Source organism: Polypterus senegalus, chromosome 3, assembly GCF_016835505.1.
Source record: "Polypterus senegalus isolate Bchr_013 chromosome 3, ASM1683550v1, whole genome shotgun sequence".
NCBI classification, from domain to species: Eukaryota; Metazoa; Chordata; class Cladistia; order Polypteriformes; family Polypteridae; genus Polypterus; species Polypterus senegalus.
In genome coordinates, this window is record NC_053156.1 from 276,523,392 (window position 1) to 276,546,861 (window position 23,470).

Sequence of the window (23,470 nt, forward strand, 5' to 3'; positions counted from 1 at the left end):
AAAGTGTAGATAAGTGACAACTGAGGGCTAGTGAGCCAATGACTAGTTAGATGAGTGGAGATTAGGAGATGTCCAGCATAGCATTGTGTGTGACTGCACAGTACGGTTTGAAGGCAGTTAGTATCGCGGTCTGTGAGACTGGTGTCTGCTCACCTAGATGGGAGTCCAATGGATTAGGTTAGTTTAGGTTAGATCTTTATGGTCACATACAGTACACTGCTATGTGAGGCATGCAGGGAAGTAAGTACAGGCAATAAAACAATGAGATACCAAATAAATAAATACAATAAATAAGAGTTGTAGAAAAATGTCCAATTGTTCATCACACAAAACAGAACTGTACAGACAGATATATATTATATTAAACAACAGAATCAGGGTTTGATGATGTTTAAATGACAGTACAGATATAACATACCACAGAATTAGAGATAAACCAGCAGGTGGGTACAGTACATGGAAGGTAAGTTCAGGTTATCGAGAGTTCACTGACCTTCTGGCCCAGGGAAAGAAGCTGTTCCTGAAGTGGGTGGAGCGTGTGGTGGAGCTCCAGTTGCATTTACCAGAAGGTAGACGTGTAACAGGGAGCTGGATGGCTGTCATCAGAGATGAAGGACTCAGTCCATTGAGACATTGGGTGGAGTAGATGGTACGAAGCTGTGGAAGGCCAGTCCCAGTGATTTTAGAGCGTGCAATCCTGGCAAACCAGATTACCAAACCACATTGTGATGCATCCAGTCAGGATATTTTCAAAAATGCAGCGGTAGAAGTCCACGAGTACTTCACCCACTACAATCTGTTTAACCTCCTTATGAAAAAGAGCCTTTGCTGAGCCTTACAGAGAATGCAGGTTGTATTGAAAGATCATGAAATGCAGTCTGTGATCTGGACACCCAGGAACCTGAAGCTGCTAACTGTCTGTGTAGGGGAGCCATTAATGTGGAGTGGAGAGTGATTGCCTTTGTTTTTTTCTGAAGTCAACAATGACCTCCTTTATTTTGTCGACATTCAGGGAGAGGTTGTTGTCATGGCAATATACAGTGAGATCTTTTACCCACTTCCTATAAGTAGCCTCATCATCACCACAGATGAGGCCAATCATGGTTGTGTTGTCTGCAGACCTGATGATGCTGCTGCCCTCATACTTTGCTACACAGTCATAGTTGAGTACACTGTAGAGCATTGAGAAAAAGTAGTCAGTTTGAAGAGAAAGATAAAACAAAGAAAGCGTCTTGTTTTGAATGTCATGTAGTTGTGGTGTGGGTTTTGGGTCAAAGACACCCCTCGTGTTTCCACAAAGGTTTAGGGTTCAAGGAAAATATAAGGACAGGCACAGGAGCTCCTGATTCTATCAATACAGCCAAACACTCGGGTGAGGGCATTGGCCAGCTGTGTGCTTTTCCCTGTCTGTGTCATCCTTTTAATGTGACCACATTTATGAACACAGATTCCTGTCAGCTGCCCACTCCATCCTGACCACCATCTGAACTGTGGCATTGCCGCCCTCAGATTGGTCTCAAAGTATTCTGTTAAGAAATGGCAGGAGACTTATGAACATGGAAAAGGAAACATAAGAGTGATGATAAAGGAAAGAAAAGGCACTTGGTCAGCATGTAGAACATTGCTGATGTTTCCTTCAACAGAATATAATTATAGCCTGAATTTTCCTTTTGCCTGCAGCTGGACTGGCAGTAAATTCAATTCAAATCCATCGATTCTTTTAATTAAAGGACAAATTCTGTCATTAACCAACCACTTATACCACTTGAGACATGTGGGAGAAGACAGGATGGATAGATGCGCCACCTTGTCTTTTACACACATCTTCACCTAAACCAATACCCATGTGGTCATAAGGAGACAGTGGACAGCAACCAGGGTTTGAATTCAGGCCTAAAGAGCTGAAAGGAACCTACTCTGATCAGTGTGCCAAAATGTTTATTTACCTCCATACAGTGCCATGGGAAAGTATACAGACCCCTTCACTTTCAACACCATTCGCTACGTTACTGCTATATGATAAAATCATTTCAATTCATTTTTCCCTCTTCAAACAACACTAAGTACCCATCAATGACAAAACAGAAACAGAATTTATTACAAATAAAATACTGAAATATCCCACTGACAAAAGTATTCAAACCCTTTACTCAGCACTTAGTTGAAGACCCTTTGGGAGCGACTATAACCTGGAGTCTCCTCAGATCAGGGGTCTCCAACACGTCGCTCGCGAGCTACCGGTAGCTCATAACCCCTTTCCAAGTAGCTCGTCAAAGGGTTAATGAATCCTACATAAATTTGAAAACTTGATTAGTCAAATTAGGAGTGGGCGATCTTTCCAAAAAGACATATCACGATCCACAATCTGAATTGCAATCTGTCTTTTCAATGTGGCATACACTTGAGAGAATATCCAGACTCAAACTCATCAAGACCTAAGTAACACTTTATTTTAAATATCAAACAAAGTTGAATTCAGTTGGTCTGTCATTCACTAGCTAAACGGAGTTAAGGAACGCACCCCGAAGCTGGCAAGTGAGTGAGGAGAGATTAAAAAAAAACCCCAGTGGCCCGCTGCGTGTTTCTTGGATTCGCACAGATAAATCGGCAAGCGAACTATGATACATAGTGAAATGAGAGAAGTCACAAAATCAACTGGAATGTTCTAGCAAATTATAGAAAGAAACCTGATCTAAATCTGTTAAGTAGTTCTCGCGTGAAAATTGGATAGACATACAGACAGAGAGACATTGTATTTTATATATTATATATTAGTAAAACTTATAAAATAATGTGCAGTTAAAGTCTCAACAGCATTCTCAGCATTTCTGGAGCTTAGCAGAGCCAGATAACTAGAAGAATCTTCACCAAGCAGCTCCGAAAATGTCTGCTTTGTTTGGGTCTCCTTACCTCTGTGAGTCTGACAAGAATGTCATGAAATCAAAGTTCAGAACAAGACTGACAGACGAACATTTAAGTGACTCCATAAGAGTGAACCTAAGTGGCTCCACTCCACCATACACCTGCCTCTCTTGTTGACTCCATGCAGTGCCAGTCATCTGACTAACTGAAAAACACACCACACATGCAACTGGACCTGTGCATAAAGTGAAACAGAAATGTTAGAAAATGACAAATGAATAAGTCAGATCTGTCTATTTGGAATTGCATTGTTTTGTTTTTGACAGCATTCATGTTTTAATTCAATAGTGTGAGATACACTAGAAAATGCATACAGACATACAAAATGCACTTGCAGGTAAACTAAATATTTTTTGTGATGTTTTAATTCAAAATGTTTTAATGTGGACACCAACATTTTGTAAATGTTCAAGCAAAACATGTGTATTCAGTTTATTTGGGTTGAAATAAGCTATGAGGAGGGCATGGGAGGGCATGCTGGGAGAGAGAAGCGCTGGCTAGGAAGATCACGGATTCTCGGCAGCGTTTGAAGCAGATGGCAGCTCTTTAGCGAACATTCTAAACAATTAAGACACATTTACGCCAAATTTATTTACTGACAACGCAATTAATCCGGTAAGTATAACTCGCTCAACCTGGAGGTAAGTGAAGAAAATTTGGAAAGTTTACAAAATTATATTGATCAAGTTTTTGAGTCTGTTGTCATGGGGCCTAAGAAAGCAGCAGCTATCACGGAAACACCTGCTACCAAGAGAAGCCGTCCTCAAGATTCCCCCGAGGCGACCTCATCTCCCCGCAAGGATATATTAGAATTATTAGATTCTATAGATAAAAGGCTTTTGGGATTTGAGGGACGACTCCACCTGCTCGAAATTCTACACCAGGAGTTCCAGAACCTCCGACAATCTCTGGAATTCAGCCAGGATCAGGTGGAGCGGCTTGCTGCTGAAAACGCGTCTCTGCGGGAGACTGTGTCTTCCCTGACAGAGGGATGGACACGGATCTCCCAAGACAACAAGACCCTGAAGGAGACGGTTTTGGATCTTCAGGCCCGCAGCATGAGAGACAATCTGGTGTTCGCAGGCCTGCCGGAGCAGACGGAAGGACAACCGGAGGATTGCGAACAAACAATCAAGTATTTTCTCCAGACCCACATGAAGATACCCGAAGAAACGGTAAAAAACATCACCTTTCACCGGGTACATCGCCTTGGAGCCAAGAGAGCAGACAGCAGAAGACCTCGTCCCATCGTGGCTAAATTTGAGCATTTTAAACAGAAGGATTTTGTTAAGAGCCACGGGAAAGAGCTCAAAGGGAAAAATTTTAGCGTGAATGATCAATTTCCTAAAGAAATTTTGGATCGCCGCAGAGTTCTGTTCCCAATACGTAAAAAATTCATCCAAGAAGGGAGCCGCGCTGTCATTTCTGTGGACAAGCTCTACATCAACAACAGGCTGTACAAGGAGCGAGGAGTGACAGACTGGCTTTATTAGCCCAACATCAGGTCACAAGTTTATTTTTCTTATCGGGATTCACTGGGTATGAGCATGTCAGGATATAAAAAAAAGCTGCTATATCCGTGTTTAGATGATGGGATCACCTGTTCTCTCGCCACCCCACACCTCTAACACCTTTTCTTTTTACTTTTTTTCTTTTCTTAACCTTTATCACTCTTTCCTTTCCTTCTTTTACCTGCTTCTGGAACTTTACATCCGCATGACACAATCACACAACTTTCCTACACTGCGTCAGCACACACACAACGCGCATACAAACACTAGATTATAATTATTACATTTTATCATACAACCACAAACACTTTTGGTTCTGTCTGATTATTATTATTATTATTATTATTATTATTGTCTGATTATTATCAGCTTTAGTATTATTATCAGAATGATTATTATTATTATCAGCATTAGTATTATTATCAGCATTATTATTATTATTTATTTTCAGCATTCATATTATTATCATCAGCATTAATAATATTATTATTGTTATTAGCATTATTATGCATATATTTTTATTTACTTATTTATTGCTTTATTTTTATTTATATATATATATATATATATATATTTATTTTTTTTTTTTTTTTTTTTTTTTTTTTTTTTTTTTCAGATTAAATTATACATTTATTTACTTAACTAACTCACCTGAAGGCACCATACATTAGCTAATCACACACACAACTATGGGTACACTAAGGTTTGTCAGTTGGAATGTTCATGGAACTGGCTCTAGAGAGAAGAGATTAAAGATTTTTGATCAGCTTAAAAGACTGCAGGCAGATGTTGTCTTATTACAAGAGACTCATAGGTCTGCCACAGTTGCAGATGAACTTAAAACATCTGAGTTTCCCACACTGTTCTCTGCCGCCTATAACTCTAGACAAAGAGGTGTAGCTATTTTAATACACAAAAATACAAATTTCAAAGTATTGGACACAGTCTCAGATCCAGATGGTAGATTTATAATACTAAAACTATCTATACAAAATCAAAGCTTATGTATTGTTAGCATATACTGTCCAAACATAGATGACCCGCATTCTTTCATAATTTTTCTCTGTACTCCGAACACTTGGACTGTCCACTTATACTTGCGGAGATTTTAATTTTTGGATGGATCATTCTTCAGACAGGCTCAGTACAGCTGGGACTCAGCGCAGTTGGCATTCCACTAATATAGTCAAACAGTATATGAGTGATTATGGGCTTTGTGATGCATGGCGATCTTTTTATCCCAGCCGTAGAGAGTATACTTTTTTCTCACATGTTCATCACTCTCACTCACGTTTGGACTATTTTCTAGTCAGCAGCTCATTATTGGCTGACATTTCAGACACTGAGATACACCCTATAGTTGTCAGCGATCATGCTCCAGTTTCTTTAACTCTGTTAAATAAGAAAACAATCCCATCAGGTAAAACTGGAGGTTTAATACGTCACTGCTTAAAGATGAAGGTTTTGTGGAATATTATAAAAAAGAGTGGGCTTTATATTTAGAACACAATGACATTCCTGGAACATCAGCATCTGTTCTCTGGGAGGCAGGGAAAGCAGTGATGAGAGGTAAAATAATTTCCTTCTCATCACATAAGAAAAAATAGAAAACAAACGTATTCAGGAATTAGAAGAAATCATTAAGTCTCTAGAGGCATCCCCAGAAGAAGAATTACAAAACAAATTGCGTAAAAGTAAACTAGAACTTAAAGGAATTATTGACAAAAAAACACAATTTTTAGCACAAAGACTACGAATAGAAAACTTTGAACACGGTAATAAATCAGGCAAGTTTTAGCCAACCAGTTAAAAATAAACAAAGAGAAAACTGCCATATCTGCTGTTAAAGACTCAACTGGGAATATAGTATATGACCCTGAAAGAATAAACAACACTTTCAGAGATTTTTACAAAACCTTGTACTCACCACAGATTAACCCATCAGATAATGAGATCAATGAGTTTCTAGACAGGATAATACTTCCTAAATTATCAGATAGCCAAGCTACAGTCCTGGACTCGCCATTAACATCAGATGAGCTTCAGGAAGCTCTTAACTCCATGCCTAATAGGAAGGCTCCAGGTCCAGATGGGTTTCCAGCAGAGTTCTACAAAGAATTCTGGATCATTCTGGCGCCAACATTCTTCAGAATGATGTGTGAAATACAAGAAAATGGTAGACTACAGCCAAACATGAATTCAGCCAACATTAGTCTCCTGTTAAAACCAGGCAAAGATCCTATATTTCCTACCAGCTATCGCCCAATTTCTCTTATTAATGTTGACCTGAAAATAATTTGTAAAGCCCTTGCAAAAAGATTAGAGAAGGTAACCCCTTTCATAATACATCCAGACCAAACTGGTTTCATTAAGGGGAGACATTCATCCACAAATTCACGTAGATTACTCAACTTAATAGACTTTTCTTATAGCAGAAACATGGAAACCAGTATATTATCTCTCGATGCAGAAAAGGCTTTTGATAGAGTTAACTGGAAGTTCTTATTTGCAACTTTACATAAATTTGGTTTTGGAAACTTCTTCATAAACTGGTTAAAAATTTTATACAGTTCACCAACAGCATGCGTCAGGACAAATGACCAAACATCAGATAGCTTCTGTCTTCAGAGGGGGACCAGGCAGGGATGCCCTCTCTCCCCCTCGCTATTTGCTATCTTTATTGAACCACTAGCAGCAGCAATCAGGCAAACTACAGTTATTAAAGGCATAAAGTGTAAGAACATAGAACATAAAATCAGTCTTTATGCAGATGACGTGTTACTTTATCTTCAGAATTCTCAATCCTCTCTCTCCCAGGCAATTGAACTAATAAACTCCTTTTCAAGAGTTTCAGATTATTCAATAAACTGGTTAAAATCCACAGTTCTTCCAATTAATTTCTCTTTTGTCAATTCCCTTAATACACAATTGGAATCAGGGAATATTACATACCTGGGCATTCATGTGTCTCCCAGGCTGGCAGATCTAACTAAACTAAACTACATCCCACTATTAAAGAAAGTGGAAGATGATCTTGCTAGATGGAAATCCTTACCGATATCACTTATGGGGAGGGTTGCCACAATTAAAATGATGGTTTTACCAAGAATCAATTACTTATTTTCTATGATCCCAAACAAGCCATCATCTGATTGGTTTAGATCCCTGGACTCCTCCATCACTAAATTCCTTTGGAAGGATAAACCTCCACGAATTAGCTTAAAAACACTACAGAAGACCAAAGATAGAGGAGGGTTGGATCTACCCAACTTCTATCATTATTTCTTAACCAACAGGCTCCAATATATACCAAGATGGTTGCAACATAACCCGCTGGATGAGTCCTGGTTAGATGTAGAACAGACACTTTGCAATACTATAGAGCTTTCGGACCTACCGTTTATTAGCTCAAAAATAAGAAAGCATGAAAGCTTTAAAAGTATTAATATCAGTACCTCACTGACAGCATGGTGGGAATATCTAAAAATGACGGAGTCTTCACTAATTCCATGCAGACACACACCCATCTGGAATAATCCTGACATATTGCAAAACAATAAAATGATGAACCTCCCATACTGGAAAAGTAAAGGAATTCTATACATGGAACACATAGTTGAAGGATTGGATTTCATTCCATTTAACAGAATAGTCTCCCAATTTGGGATAGACAAGAATAGATTTTAGAATATCTCCAAATTAAATCAGTAGTTAAAGAAAAATTTAATCTTAAAGTAGAATTACAAACACCATCAAGGGTATTAGACTTCTGTAATCTCAAACACCCCAAATTACTGTCTAAAGTATATAAAACATTGACCAAAATAGATGATACAATAGCAATTCCTATAGGCAAATGGGAGGAGGATCTATTAGTTAGCTTTGATCAGACTTTCTGGTCCCAAACCTGTTTAAAAACTTTTAAAACGATCAGAAACCCCAATTTACAACTAATTCAATACAAAATTCTACACAGAGTACACTATACAGGTCATCGGATGTTCAGGATGGGATTTGTGCCATCTGACACCTGCACACACTGCACAGACAACATTCCTGACAGTTATATCCACGCACTGTGGTCATGTCCACCTGTTCAGGATTCTGGTATAGAGTATGTGAAGACCTGTCAAAGTGTCTGAAATGTGATATCCCAACTTCCCCCTCATTTTGCTTGCTGGGGAACCTAGAGGATGTCCCGATTGAAACAAATTTGGTTCACGTGGTTCTCACTGCCATATGCATCGCTAAGAAAACTATCCTCATAAACTGGAAAAACAAAGATAATCTTTGCATTAACCAGTATAGAAATCTTTTATTGGATCATATTACACTTGAGACAGCCTCTGCCTCCACTTCAAATCAATCTCTCTGGGCTCCTTTGATCGGTTCCATCACATAGCGATGATGGAGGGTCATTGATATGGTCCTGCGGGATGCTGTGGTTGATGTGGTGGAGAGTCTGAGCTTGGAGTATCTGGAGGATCCCTGGGGTGGGTTCACTAGGGGGTCTTGGGCTGGGGGCTGCTGCCCGACTCTGGTGGTGCTTGGGTTACCTCCGGGGGTGGGCTTCTGGTGGTTGTGTGTAGGGCCTTAGGGGGGTCTTGACGGTGGCTGCGGTCGCTGCCTAGTGGCGCAATGCCCCTGGGTTGGTCTGGGTGTGGGCCTGGTGGCTTAGGGTTTGGGGCGGCCGTCCCGGATGGGGATATGGGTGGGGCCTTGGGGATTGGGTCCTGGCATGTACGCTGCGGGAAGAGGGCCGGAACGCGCGGCAGTTCCACCATGGGGAGGGGATGTCCGGGAGGGAGGATCCAGCTTTATCCTGGGTGTCTTATGTCTTACTTAATCTGAATGTTGAGTAAATGTGGGGATGGGAGTAAATATTCTGCTGGGGTGGTGTGGGTTGGTGGCCTCAGACTCCGTGGGGCTCTGTGATGCTGCTGCTTCGGGCCATGGCTAGATAGGCTGGGGCCTCCGTGCCCGGGTGGATTTTGGGAACGGAGGTGCCTATTGGGGCCAGTAGGGGAGCTGGCTCCCTGGAGGGCTCAGGCCCCTCAGCCGTTCCTCCCCATCCTCAGACATTTCCCTCCTCCTGCTCCTTCACATCATCACACAAACATGCACATAGGGCCTTGGGGTGTGGGTAAGTCAGGGGGTGCGGGTATGGATCCCGTTTCCGCAGTCCTGTGGCAGCCTACACCCCAATTTTATTTGCACATTAAACACTTCCACAAAAACATTCCACACAAATGCACACTTAGGGCCTTGGGAGTGGGCACACTCAACGGCATCCGGTGGGGGGAAATTTCAGCCTCACTCCGAGTGCCGGTGTCCACTTCCAATTTTAAACTGCACCTAGTCACGGAGAGTTTTGGGGGGGAGGTGGGGCTGTGTGTTGGCATCAGCTGGTGTAGGCCACATGGTGCCGGCACTGCCTGCGCCCCCCCAACCACAAAATGCACCTTATCAGCACACACCAACACTACATTAGAGCAGGCGGAGGGAGACTAGAGGTCTTATCACACTCTGTTCTCAGTTAGCTGCCGGGGCTGGAGGCTAGGAGTGGGAGCTGGCCGTCTGCCTGTGGTCTGGAGTGGTGGGTTGCTTTGCTCTACGTTGGATGGGGGTGCCTGCTCACTATTACCCCTGCGGAACGGGGCTAACTCTGACGTCCAGGAATGGCTGTACCTCAGGTACGGCAGCACCGGGACCAGAGTTAGGTAGGGTGTGTGGGGAGTGTGAATGGGTGTCTGGCGTACATCCTTGTAAGTCTTGGGTTGTATGTGTATGTGAGAGCATGAGGGAGGGAGTGTATGACTGTGTTTGTGTGTGACTGTATATGTCAGGTGGGGTTTTGGACTCCTCCCCTCTCCTGGGACATCTGGCAATACTACAACATCTTTGCCTACCCTCCCCCTGCCTTAAGCATCTGTCTGGTCGCTCCCGGTGGCTGCCTGGTGGGATCTGGTTCCCTGGGCTCTGTTGGATCCTCGGCGGGGTGGGTCGCCCTCGGGTCCCGGGCTGCTGGGTTCCGGGCCCGGCCGACTCGGGGGAGAGCGGCTGCGGGCGGGCCTGAGGGCTTGCCGTTGATATCTCCCGGGACTCTGCCGGCTGCTGGTTGTGACCCCCGGGGTGATCCTCTGCGCCTCTCGGTGGGGGTTGGGGCTTCTCTGGTGACGGCCTCCCTGGGGTCTCCGCTCTGGGGTGACCTCTGGATCTCTGGGCTTGGAACTCCCTCCATCTTCCGCACGTTTTGGGGGCAGGTCTGTGGCCCTTCACACTCACTATTGGATGCTCCTATAGAGAAACCTTACACATACAAGCGCGCGTACACACACAGGTGCTCACATGGTGATTTCATAAGTATGACTTGGACATCTTCAGCACATGATCTAAGGTTGTGGTGGCCTTAAATGCCTCAGTAATAATTACTGTATGATTGTCAGCAAACATTTTTATATATCTTCATGTAGCTGATGCAGCAATGTTTTTGTCTTGTGGTTTGTTTGTTTCCCCCTCTTTCTGCAGGTCTAGAAGCGGATTCTGGTTCATTTATTGTTTATTCTATACGAAACCCCCCCCTCCCCCTTTACCTCCATCTCTTCCTTCTCTCTCTTCTTTTTCTTTCACTTTTGTCTCCGTGTCCGGTTCGAATCTTAAAACATCTAAAAATATTTTTTAATAAAGTTTTGGTATCAGGCGTGACGTCAGCAGAAGCTGTAACGCTCCACCTGAGAGAAAAACTGTAAGGCTAGTCGCCAGCATTCAGACATCAATTCTGATTGCTTCACAGCCGAACAGGACACGGTAAAAAAAAAATAAAAAAAAAAAGAAATAAGCTATGAGAATAAACGTTAGAAAACATGAGTAGCTCTCGGCCATTTTCATTTTGTAAAAGTAGCTCTCAGGGGAAAAAAGGTTGGAGACCCCTGCCTTAGATATAATGAGACATGTTTCATCTGCATGGATATGGGGATTTTCTGCTATTCTTCTCTTTAGATCCTCTCAAACTCTATTAGATGGTATGGAGACCATCAGTGGACAGCTACTTTCAAGTCACGAGTGTGTGCTGAAGTTCACAGTCAGATGAGGCAAAGAGGACAACATCATCTACATAAAGCAACGATGCTACCCCTGGGCTCTCCATCTGGACACCCTCATGTCCTCAGCTGTGCCTTGATATCCTGTCTATGAAGACCATGAACAGGAGTGGTGACAAGACAGGTGGAGTCCGACTCCCACTATGAACCAATTCAACCACAGCAAATATTTGGACCAACTCTCACCACATTCATATAGGGATTGAATAGCATGCATGTTTAAATATAATATTTATTATTTATATATCATACTTTGGGGTTTTAATTTGATTCTGTAGCATCAGTTGAATGACATATGTATGCTATTTCATTTCTGATTTTGTACTTTAGTGTTGATTTTTGCTGCCATCTTAATATTTTTTTAACATACTTGATGCCAGTTTTTGTCTCCTGTTGTCACCTTCTCATTTTCAAGAGATTTGGGTCAACAACATCATCACCATTTCCAGTATAAATATGGAGTGTCCAGTATCCATCAGTGGATATTCCAAACAAACTGAACATCTTTAATGCCAGGTGTGCTAAGTAGGCCCTAGTGGGATGCTGCCTACCCATTACCTTGGAAGTCAGATGTCGGAGCTGGGAATGACATCACAACCGAGTTGACTGTATTCCAGTAAAACATTTATGGATGTGTTGAAGAAAATATTTGTTGCGTTTACTCCATAGCAATAAACAGCAGTTGATAGCAATCAATAGCACCTGATGACTCCGACTCTTTCGATACACTAACACAATGTCTTACTGGTATTTCTGAATGGATGAATGGTCATTTTCTCAAACTAAATAAAGAGAAAACTGAAATCTTAGTAATTGGCAATAATGGATTCAATGAGGTTATCAGAAATAAACTTGATGCACTAGGATTAAAAGTTAAGACGGAAGTAAAAAACTTAGGGGTAACCGTTGACTGTAATCTGAATTTTAAATCGCATATTCATCAGACCACTAGGACAACATTTTTTCACTTAAGAAACATAGCAAAAGTTAGATCTCTTATATCATTGAAAGATGCTGAGAAATTAATTCACGCGTTTGTTTTCAGTCGACTAGATTACTGTAACGCACTCCTCTCCTCCCCGGTGCTAGAATCCTAACTGGGAAAAGAAAATCCGAACACATTTCTCCAGTTTTGATGTCACTACACTGGTTGCCTGTGTCATTCAGGATTGACTTTAAAATACTGCTTATGGTTTATAAAGCCTTAAATAATCTGCTCCATCTTACATATCGGAATGCCAGACACATTATATTCCAAATCGTAACCTCAGATCTTCAAATGAGTGTCTCCTTAGAATTCCAAAAGCTATACTTAAAAGAAGTTGTGAGGCGGGCGGCCTTCTGCTGTTATGCACCTGAAATCTGGAATAGCCTGCCAATAGGAATTCGCCAGGCAAATACAGTGGAGCACTTTAAAACACTGCTGAAAACACATTACTTTAACATGGCCTTTCTATAACTTCACTTTAACTTAATCCTGATACTCTGTATGTTCAATTCATCATAATAACTATTCATGGTGGCTCTAAAATCCGCACTGACCCCAACTCTCTCTTCTGTTTCTTTTTCCGGTTTCTTTGTGGTGGCGGCCTGCGCCACCACCACCTACTCAAAGCATCATGATGCACCAACATTGATGGACTGAAAGCCAGAAGTCTACGTGACCATCATCATCAGGTCCTTCCATGAAAACCCTAAATACAAAGAGGTTCTGTTCGACTTATGTTAGGTAGATTGCCCAGAGGGGACTGGGTGGTCTCGTGGGCTGGAACCCCTACAGATTTTATTTTTTTTCTCCAGCTCTTGGAGTTTTTTTTTTGTTTTTTCTGTCCACCCTGGCCATCGGACCTTACTTATTCTATGTTAATTAATGTTGACTTATGTTTATTTTTTATTGTGTCTTCTATTTTTCTATTCATTTTGTAAAGCACTTTGAGCTACATTTTTTGTATGAATATGTGCTGTATAAATAAATGTTGATTGATTGATTGATTGATAGCAACACATTATGTGGCAGTTTGCACATCCAGAAACCATGGCATCATGTCTACTGATAGAGGTTGGACAGTACTGTGAGTACAACTGATTTAATGAGACGGATAAACAGACTTGAGTTCTGAGAATCTTCTGTGCGACTTGAGCTCCGTCGGTGGGGGGATGGGATAGCAGGCTGCTTGCTTCTTGTGCTGATCGACACAAAACAAGACAAAAGACGCTGACGTGAGGTGCAAAAGAATTTAAGGTGGCCCAGGATTACGGGTTTTTTCGTAGGCTTCAGGGATTCTAATGTTAAAAATCTAAAAAGCAAATCACAAAAGAACAGGAAAAGATTGCATTGCATACAAAGCTTTGCATGGTATTAAGGAAAACAATGCTAAAGTGATCTTTTTCAGATTTAAAATCTAAGCCAATGATAAGATAAAGTGTGTTATGGGCTAAAACTGTTTTCAAAGTGACTTTATATCAGCTTTACAAGCACAACAGAAGCAAAAAGAAATCAGGTAACACTGCTTTACCTTCAAACCTCTGAGCTCCAAAATAAGATTACAACATTAGTCCCAGGAATAAAAGTGACTTGTTTAACAAAAGCTTTCTTGTCAGAATATAGAATCTCAGTTTTACTTGATTTTACAAGAACTTAATATGAAAGACATCTGCCCTTTGTACATTTTAGCAGCACCCAACTTGTTTATTCTCTCGTAATGCTTGACTTTGAGCTTCACTTGCTACCCAGTCTGTCTGAAACACAATATGACAACATAACATCCTCATCCCCATAAAATTCAATTTGAGGGCAACAGAGGATGGCTGCCCATCTTTTTAAACCCAACTTATACCTAAACTGCAGGACCAAATTACAATTTGTGTCTCAAAGGCTACATTCACATTACAAGCCTCATTACTCAATTCTGATTTTTTTGCTCAGGTCAGATTTACCTGTGTTGATATTTCACATTCCTAAGTACAACTGACCTGTATCTAACTGTAATGTGAATGCATCTGTCCTCCAAAACAGCTTGCATAGGCACATATATATGTGCTCAAGTCATCTGCATCACCAGCAGCACAAAAGTCACAGCTGTGAGATGATTGAAGGTGTTAGGCTGTGTTCCATATCCCTCGGATGACGGAGCTGGAAATGACGTCACACCTGAGTTGACCTCATTCCAGTAAAACATTTGGAAGATCAATATGGACACATCCAGAAAGACCTTTGTTGCGCTTGCTCCATCAGAATAAATAGCAGTTGATAACAATACAATACGCTGTATATTGTGCATCCAAACACCACGGCAATATGTCCACAGACAGAAGTTGGACAGAACTGTGTGTACAACTGATTTAATAGGACACAAATAGACAGAAGTGCTAATAAACAGTGTAATGCTACAACTCTCACTAAAGTTTACAGTGTACATCATAAGTTTGGATCGATGTCATAATCTGAACTTGGACAAAGTCAGACTTGAACAGACCAGCCACGAGTTTCCATGATGGAAATCTGACTTAAAGGGATGTTCCAGTTCACCTCAGAACTTGGAAATTCTGACTTCCCACTTGAAATGGAATGTAGCATCCTACTTACTGTTAGTTCTGGATTCTATTCTGATTTTGAGCTTTGTTTTGTGGTCTTTGCCCTTTAGTTTGGCTGCTTGTTTGCACATTTCCTGGGTTTGACCTCTGACAAGTTCTTGACGTAAATTGTGCATTCGTCCTTATTTCTAATTTTCCTGGCTTCAGTAAATGTTTATCATTAATTTCTTTAACATGTTTCCATATCTCTGAATGGAAAGATTTCAGTTATTTGTTATGGCATGATGTAAATTAATAATTGTTTATTTTACCAATATACCACCTTGTTTTGTAATGATCTCTGTGACCACTAGGGGGTGTTGTAGCTCCCTAAACCCCAGACACAATATCAATGGCACTAGTCCTGGTCCAATAGAAAAGTTTATTTTGACAAACACCTTACAAAAAGTCTTCTTTAAGAATCACAATGACATATAATTCTTCTCCTTCTACAGTATTTTCCTTTCTCCTTCCACTCCTCCATGTGAGCTTTGTCCTTCTTCCAACTGTCTCCAATTCACCTGGGTGAGGTTGAGTGGCCTCTTTTATGTTGGATTTGACAGTATTTCTTGTTTTAGGGCATAGTCCAATGGAAGTATTTCCGGGTCAAACAAAAGGTGTGGATCCTGTTGTGAGATGGTGCATCCTGCAGCAGCCCTCATGGAATCTGACAAGGCTGCCCTATGGGAATACAATACCCAGTGTGCTTTGCAGGAGTCCGCATGAGTAGTGATGGCCAGGGAGGCTGCCACCTAGAGTGTTGAGGGAACATGTAGTCAGGCCAGTTTGTCTCCTTCTGTCCTTCCATCACATTGGCCTCCCAGCTGAGTACTGTTCCTTGGTCCAACCCTGCTGGGATGTAAGTGTACCCACTGTTGCGCTGGCATCTTCTGCCTCTCTCTTGGTTGAGGCAGGGTGATCTTCACCTTCCTTCTTGTGTCTTTGAAGGGTTGGCCTTCCATCTAGGTAAGAAACCTTGGCTTTCTTGGGCTGGACTGCTTGTCCATGCCTGCCGTCCATCACAGCTATTTTGTGCAAGAAAGCTCAAGGTAGTGCAAGGGTTGCTAGGTAACAGTTGCACCGAGTGATTTCATTTAAGATGGCTATTCAGTACTTTCACTGTCCAGGACTGACTGCATCTTGTGCTATTTAAAGTGTTTCAGGTTTTGGATTAGTTGGCTATCTCCTTACGATTGTTTTTCAACATTATTTCTGTCCACTTATAAGTATAAACGTTTTTTGGGCTAGTTCTTCTGGTTTTGACAATGCTCGTTTTCAAATTTTTCCTATGGTCTGCCATTTTTCAACTCTTAGCAGAACAACCATGTTTCTTGGTACATCTCCTTGTTATATTTTGTTCACAATAATTCTCTGGCACATTTAGTGTCCTTAACAGGACATATTTATCAATATTTACTGTTGTTTTTACTGCCTTTGCTCTGTCTAGTAACTTGTTTTTGCTGTTTTTTTGTACTATGTAATGAACTGAAAGTTTGCTGTCCTTGATTTCAGAAATCGTGCCTACCAGAAGGCTTTGGTGTTTTCACAGGGCTAGCATGTGTGATTAAAATCTAATGCATGGGTCCTCAATCACAGTCCTGGAGGGCCACAGTGACATCAGGTTTTCATTCCAGCCAGTTTCCCCAATTAGAACTCAGACCTTGCTGATAATAAACTTGCTATTTAACTCTAGGCCTTGTTAGTGCTTTCATTTATCAAAGACAAATTTTAGTTACATTGTTGATCAGAGGTCCTCAGTTACAGTCCTGGAGGTCTGCTATGGCTGCAGGTTTTCACTTCAACCAATTTCTTAATTAGAACCCACTACTAAAGCAATACATTTCTTGGGATTTTAGTTATCTGGCCCTATCTAGTTATTCAGAACCCTTAATTGCATGTTTTAGTTTCTACCAGCTGCATTTAAGTTTTAATTGTTGCCTGTTTAATTAACCAGTTTGCGAATGATACGACGGTGCTGGGACTGATAAGCAGGGATGATGAAACAGCATACAGAGATGAGGTGGAACGGCTGTCTGCATGGTGTGAAGACAACAATCTATCTCTCAATGTCGGCAAGAAAAAAGAGATAATCGTGGACTTTAAAAAAATTACACATCCCACATCCCACTCAGCATCAACAGTTTAGATGTGGAGACTGTTAGGAGTATCAAGTTCCTCGGTGTGCACATAACTGAGGAACTTACGTGGACGCATAACAACTCATCACTAATCAAGAAAGCCCAGCAGAGACTACACTTTCTGAGGCAGCTCAAGCAAGCAAATCTTCCCCCTTCCATCCTCGCCATGTTCTACAGAGGCACCATTGAGAGTGTTCTGACCAGCTGCATCACTGGCTGGTATGGCAACTGCAAGCGCCTGTAAAGGATAGTGAAGACAGCAGAGAACATTATTAGGGTGCCTCTCCCTTCACTACAGGACATATTTTACAAACGCAGTGTCCGCAAGGCCTGCAGCATCGTGCCGGACCCCATACACCCCTCACATGGACTTTTCACACTTCTACCATCCAAGAGAAGATACTGCAGCATCAGAGCCAGATCTGCCAGGCTGCAGGAGAGTTTTTACCCCCAAGCTGGCAGACTCCTTAACACCAGGCTGCCACCTGGGATCTTCCACACGGCCTCAGCCACCACCTCTAAAAACACTTTTCTGCAAAGACGAGTGTGCATGGAGAAAAGAACTGAAAACTTCACATTGACCTTTAAGTATTCTGACACTCTTGATATCCTTCTGCTGTGAAACATTCTGACCTGTCATTGTTCACACGTCTTAAACAACTATTAGCATACACTGATAATTTATGTATTACCTATATCTATTATTATTTATTATTTATTTATTATATTACATATCTGTTGACTATATTTATGTATCTAGATTGCAAATACCACACATTGCATCAATGTTCATATTGCTTACTACATGTCAATATTGCTGCTACTTTTTTGTCTTGTCTTTGCTCAATGTCTTGTCTTGTTTGTGTTTTAATTTTAAATTTAAATTTTAATCCTATTTTTTAATTTATTATTTGCACTTCATGCAGTTACACTGTGGACCCTGAGCTTCACAATTTCGTCCATCTGTATACTTGTATATGGTTGAGATGACAATAAAGTTCTTAAAAGTACTTAATAATGAAATGCAGATAACCAATAAACCAGCAGCTCTGCAGCTAACGGGCTTCCTTTTAAACCTGTCCATATGCACCATCAAGTATCTGTGTTAAAAATAAAAAATAAATAAATAAATGAAAGAGGAATTCAAAGGACTGTTAAGTTTAAATCTGTTCTGGTCCACAAAACCCATGGATGATGTCCTCAGAGAAGGAAACTCTACAGTGCAATTGAAATTTCTCTTGGATGAATGAATGCACTAACAAGCCAAATAGTTAAATTTCAAGTTTCATTATCACCAAGGACCGTCTTCTAATTAGGAAACTGAATGGAAGGAAAAACTGTAGCCACTGCGGCCCTCCAGGACCGTGATTGAGGACCCCTGATCTAATGACAACAATACAGCAAACTATTGTGTCTTGCCAGCAGTGGATTGGGGGAGATTTGGTAGGATTTAATAAGAAAGAAAATGAATGTTTGTTATTTTTAGTATTAATAAAAGAGTCAAGAATTAAATACACATGACCCACTACTTCATCTATAACAGGGGTCACCAAGTCCAGTCCTGGAGGACCACCGTGGCTACAGGTTTTCATTCTAACCCATTTTTTTAATGAGTGCCCTGTTTGTGCTGCTAATTAACTTCTTGTGAATTCATAAAACAATTAAATTGTTTTTTTAGGATTTGTTGCCCTGAATTTCGTCATTGTTCCTATGAATTGCTTCCTTTCTTTAGTTAACTGGCACCCTAACAGAATGTGAAGTGAGGGAGGCAACAAAAAACCAACTAAGTCAGGACTTCAAACTCCAACCAATTTCAACCAGCTGCTTAATGAAGTGTCGATTCTTGTCGTTAAATAAACTCGTTCTTTAATTCCATGGCAGTGACCCAATGATTGGGTCACTGCTTTTTGCAGATGATGTTGTCCTGTTTGCTTCATCAGGCCGTGATCTTCAGCTCTCTCTGGATCGGTTCGCAGCTGAGTGTGAAGTGGCTGGGATGAGAATCAGCACCTCCAAATCCGATAGCATGGTTCTCACCCGGAAAAGGGTGGAGTGCCCTCTCAGGGTTGGGGGAGAGATCCTGCCCCAAGTGGAGGAGTTCAAGTATCTCGGGGTCTTGTTCACGAGTGAGGGAAGAATGGAGCGTGAGATCGACAGGCGGATCGGTGCGGCATCCGCAGTGATGCGGGCTCTGCATCGGTCTGTTGTGGTGAAAAAGGAGCTGAGCCGTAAGGCAAAGCTCTCAATTTACCAGTCGATCTACGCTCCTACCCTCACCTATGGTCATGAGCTATGGGTAGTGACCGAAAGAACGAGATCGCGAATACAAGCGGCTGAAATGAGTTTCCTCCGCAGGGTGTCTGGGCTTTCCCTTAAAGATAGGGTGAGAAGCTCAGTCATCTGTGAGGGGCTCAGAGTAGAGCCGCTACTCCTCCGCATCGAGAGGAGTCAGATGAGGTGGCTCGGGCATCTGATCAGGATGCCTCCTGGACTCCTCCCCTGGTGAGGTGTTCCGGGCACGTCCAACCGGGAGGAGGCCCCGGGGAAGACCCAAGACACGCTGGAGGGACTATGTCTCCCGGCTGGCCTGGGAACGCCTTGGGATTCTCCCGGAAGAGCTGGAAGAAGTGGCGGGGAGAGGGAAGTCTGGGCCTCTCTGCTTAAGCTGCTACCCCCGCGACCCGACCTCGGATAAGCGGAAGAGGATGGAAGGATGGATGGATAATTCCATGGCTTGTTGCTGCTCTCATGGTACAATAGCAGACATTAACGAAATTGTTGATTTTCTCTTTCTAAGACCTGAGCAGATCGACATTCCTGAGACCTTCATCTTTATTTTCAGACACTGCACTTTGGACACCAGTTTCTTTGGTTCATCTTGTATCTCATTATTGTTTGGCTGCTAATTAAGGAAAAAGAAACAATTAAGGTATCTGAGTCTTCAAGAGCAAGTCAATTAAAATTAATTCAAAAGAAGTTAATTAGCAGCAAGAACAGGTCACTAATTAGGAAAAGGATTAGAATGAAAACGTGTAGCCATGGTGGTCCTCCAGGGTCAGAGTTGGCGACCCCTGAGATATAACACAAACCAAGAACTTATCTGTGAGGTCAGGCAGACAGGGCAAAGTCCTAAACGGTCCCAGGAATATCAAGAAGGACAGTTTCTTTGACTGCTAAGAGCAAGCTGCTCTTTTAGGACCAGCAAAAAAGAAAATATTTCAGTCTGTTATCTGTGTTCTACTATGAGTTGTTTTTTTCTTGGGCCTATGATGTCTGCCACATCTGCCAGAAACATTAAAGGAGTACACCTGAATCCAAAGGGAAGCTGTAGAATACAAATACACTTGTGTCGTGAAGAACTAAATCAATAATTAAATACTATGCTGCAATGGAATAATTATTTATTTAATTGTTTCTACTCTTAATTGCCATGTGCTGAAGTTGAACAGTTTATTGGGAGTAATTAGACTCAGACCCAAGTGTGTGTTTTGTTTCTTTAAGTGAACCACCTGGGAGAAAAGCAAAATGCAACTGATCCTGAGGGAAGTGTGAATTAGAGGAAGACATGGCGGCTGTTGGCACTCTTGGTGAGTTTGAGAGAAGAAGAAGCATCCTTATGATGTGAATGGAGTGTCAGTAGAGCCACCATACAGAAGAATTGTCACGTCTGAATGACCTGAAGGCACAAAAGGGGTATTAGAGTGCTGCTAATGAAAATTGCAGATGTGTGAATGCAAAATTCCTTTTAAGATCAAATGAAGAGTTGCAGAAACAGCAGTTGATTTAAAACCTTTACTCGAATAATACAAATTAATGATTACGATCATATTTGGTTATCTTTACTACACAGGATTTATTTTTGATAATTGTTAGCTATCATTTATTTAATTTATTTTCATTTAATGATGGTGATGTTTTCTAGAAGCTGTCACTGCCTTGTGTACTTTTCCTGTGGGTCTACAAAAGATCCATTTCAGTTCACAACACCATTTGTTCATTTAACAATATGTCCGTATATTTGTGTTTGTGAACTTATGACTGGATGGCGTGACAGGTGGGTTATACAACAAGAGTAATGTAAGATGCGTTCATGGACTTTTCATTTTATTTGCTGTTGTCCATTGTTTGTCACCATAGATGACTATCCTTTCAGAAACTTTGTTCTCTGGTTTTCTCAGCCATCACTAAAAACCACATCAGGGAAATAGAAAAATATGATTTTTTTGGTGGAGTATTTCTTTAAAGTTCTTTGAAACGTGCAGATTTATTGTACTACTATGGCAAAAATAAGAAAATCCTGTCGCATAATTTAATGAGCCTTAATCCTTTGAATGCTGAAGTTTGATTTTTAAATATTTTGCTAAAGGGTGATAAAAATGTTTTTGTAGCTACAGGATATATTGTGAGTCAACATAACAACACTATCAATATAAAAAGCTTTACGTCAATTTACAACATAATATCAGAACATGCAGTTGGACCACACTGCCATCTAGGAGATCTAAATGAGACTACAGAATTTGTCTGGTATATGTTCCAAGCCTCTGTCTTCATGAAAATAAACCATTTGAGGTCTGGTCAGGTTGCTTAATCTTAGCACCCAAAATTAGAGTAGTAGAGTAAACGACACCCCTTGCTTTTCAGCAGTGGCCATCCTCAACTTTTCCATAAGAGGATGCACATAATTCTTTGCATCTGAAGGGATATTCCAGTCTACTTATTTTTAGCACACTTTTGACAGCTCAGCTTCCTGAAGATTCAGCCTGGATTTCCTATGGTAGAAATTCTCCAACTCTAAATAACTGTGTTGCCAGCACAGAAAAAAGGAAGCATTTAGGATAAGGTTAATGGTAAGTGTTGTGCTGGAGTGCCTAAAGAACTGAATGAACTTTAACCCCCAAAGTTGCCCATTCAGCTGCCTCCTCCTGTGTCTCACTGTGTGACTCTGAGCAAACCAGTTCACAAAGTGTGCTCCAGTTGTAAGGATGAATGTGAATGGTTAAGAGTCCTGACCTTGAAAGCGATCTTGGAAGCTGTCATTCAAATACTGTGTCTCTCTATTATAAAAGAAAATCCTGTGACGAGACGTGATCTTGAAGAGAGACAGATAGACACTTCAGTGAGGCAGAGACACTTTCACTTCCCGCGACCCGGTCAAGTCACGTCATACTGACATCCATTGGAAGCATGTTCCCGTGAGACAGTGAAAGTAATAATCAGCCCGGGAATTGAAAACCTTGCTGGTCCAAACAGGGTCAGCAATAAAAGACAAAGACTAAAAGACACAGTAGAACTTCATAAAGACGTTCAAAAATGTTGCCGTCATAAACATGCAGAGCACGTTACAGATTATGACAGCAGTGGAATTCGAAAGGCTCAAAAAAAAAAAAAACCTTGGCACGATACACACGCAGAACAAGTTCAAAAATATGACAGCACTAAAATTCGAATGTGTCAAAAAAAGATCGCATTCGCGCAAATGGAAATTATTACTAGGTGAAATAACGGAACAGCAAAAACAGATCTAATATATGGACATGGGCGATATGTCAGAAGTATGTAGATATTGTAAAGCTTTAAAGTTTAAGTTGGAGACTTGTAGATCATCTGATTCAAGTTGCCATCATGGAAAAGTAGTGTTGCTTCGCAATGAAGTGGTGTTTCCGCAAGAATTAAAAGATTTGTCGTTTGGTGAAAGTGAAATCAACAAACACTACAGGAAAAATATACGCGTCTACAATAATCGTTTTGCGTTACCATCATTCAATGCACAAAATGTTGATTTACACAATAATGGACCATACGCTATGTGTTCCCACAACAATTACAGCTACGACAAGTTTAATTTAAAAAAAAACAATTTGGTCAGGTGTATCTTTATGATCACGGAGAAGCGATGCAACATAGAATCGAAAAAAAAAACAGGATAATCGTACAATATGAAACAAATGCATTCAGAAAAACAAATAACACCCACACAATAATTCAGCTCAAAAACAGCAATACGTTCCCATGTATTTAACCCACTTCTGTCATCTCAACGTCTATTGCAACGTTACATTATTAATGCGTATGTAAAAGTCGCAGATAATCATCTCTTCTTTATTAAATTGAATCAAGCTAAACTTGGAACGGAACATATGCAAGGTCTCATCGATCAATTTCAACATTCAAATATCAATAGTTCAGACGAATTCAAAATAGGTACAGCAGTAATTTTACCTTC

At 41.1% G+C, this 23,470-nt stretch overlaps 1 protein-coding gene across 1 annotated transcript in view; it reads right to left on the reverse strand.

Moving 5' to 3' along the window:
* Positions 1-16,126, reverse strand: part of LOC120526694 (C4b-binding protein alpha chain-like) — a 22,231-nt gene extending 6,105 nt beyond the window's left edge. The window contains exons 1-2 of the mRNA XM_039749852.1: positions 15,939-16,126; positions 1,055-1,172 (exon numbers count right to left, since the gene is read on the reverse strand). Coding sequence (XP_039605786.1) covers positions 1,055-1,172; positions 15,939-16,126 — 306 coding nt within the window. The remainder of the gene's footprint in view (positions 1-1,054; positions 1,173-15,938) is intronic.
* Positions 16,127-23,470: the final 7,344 nt, after the last annotated feature.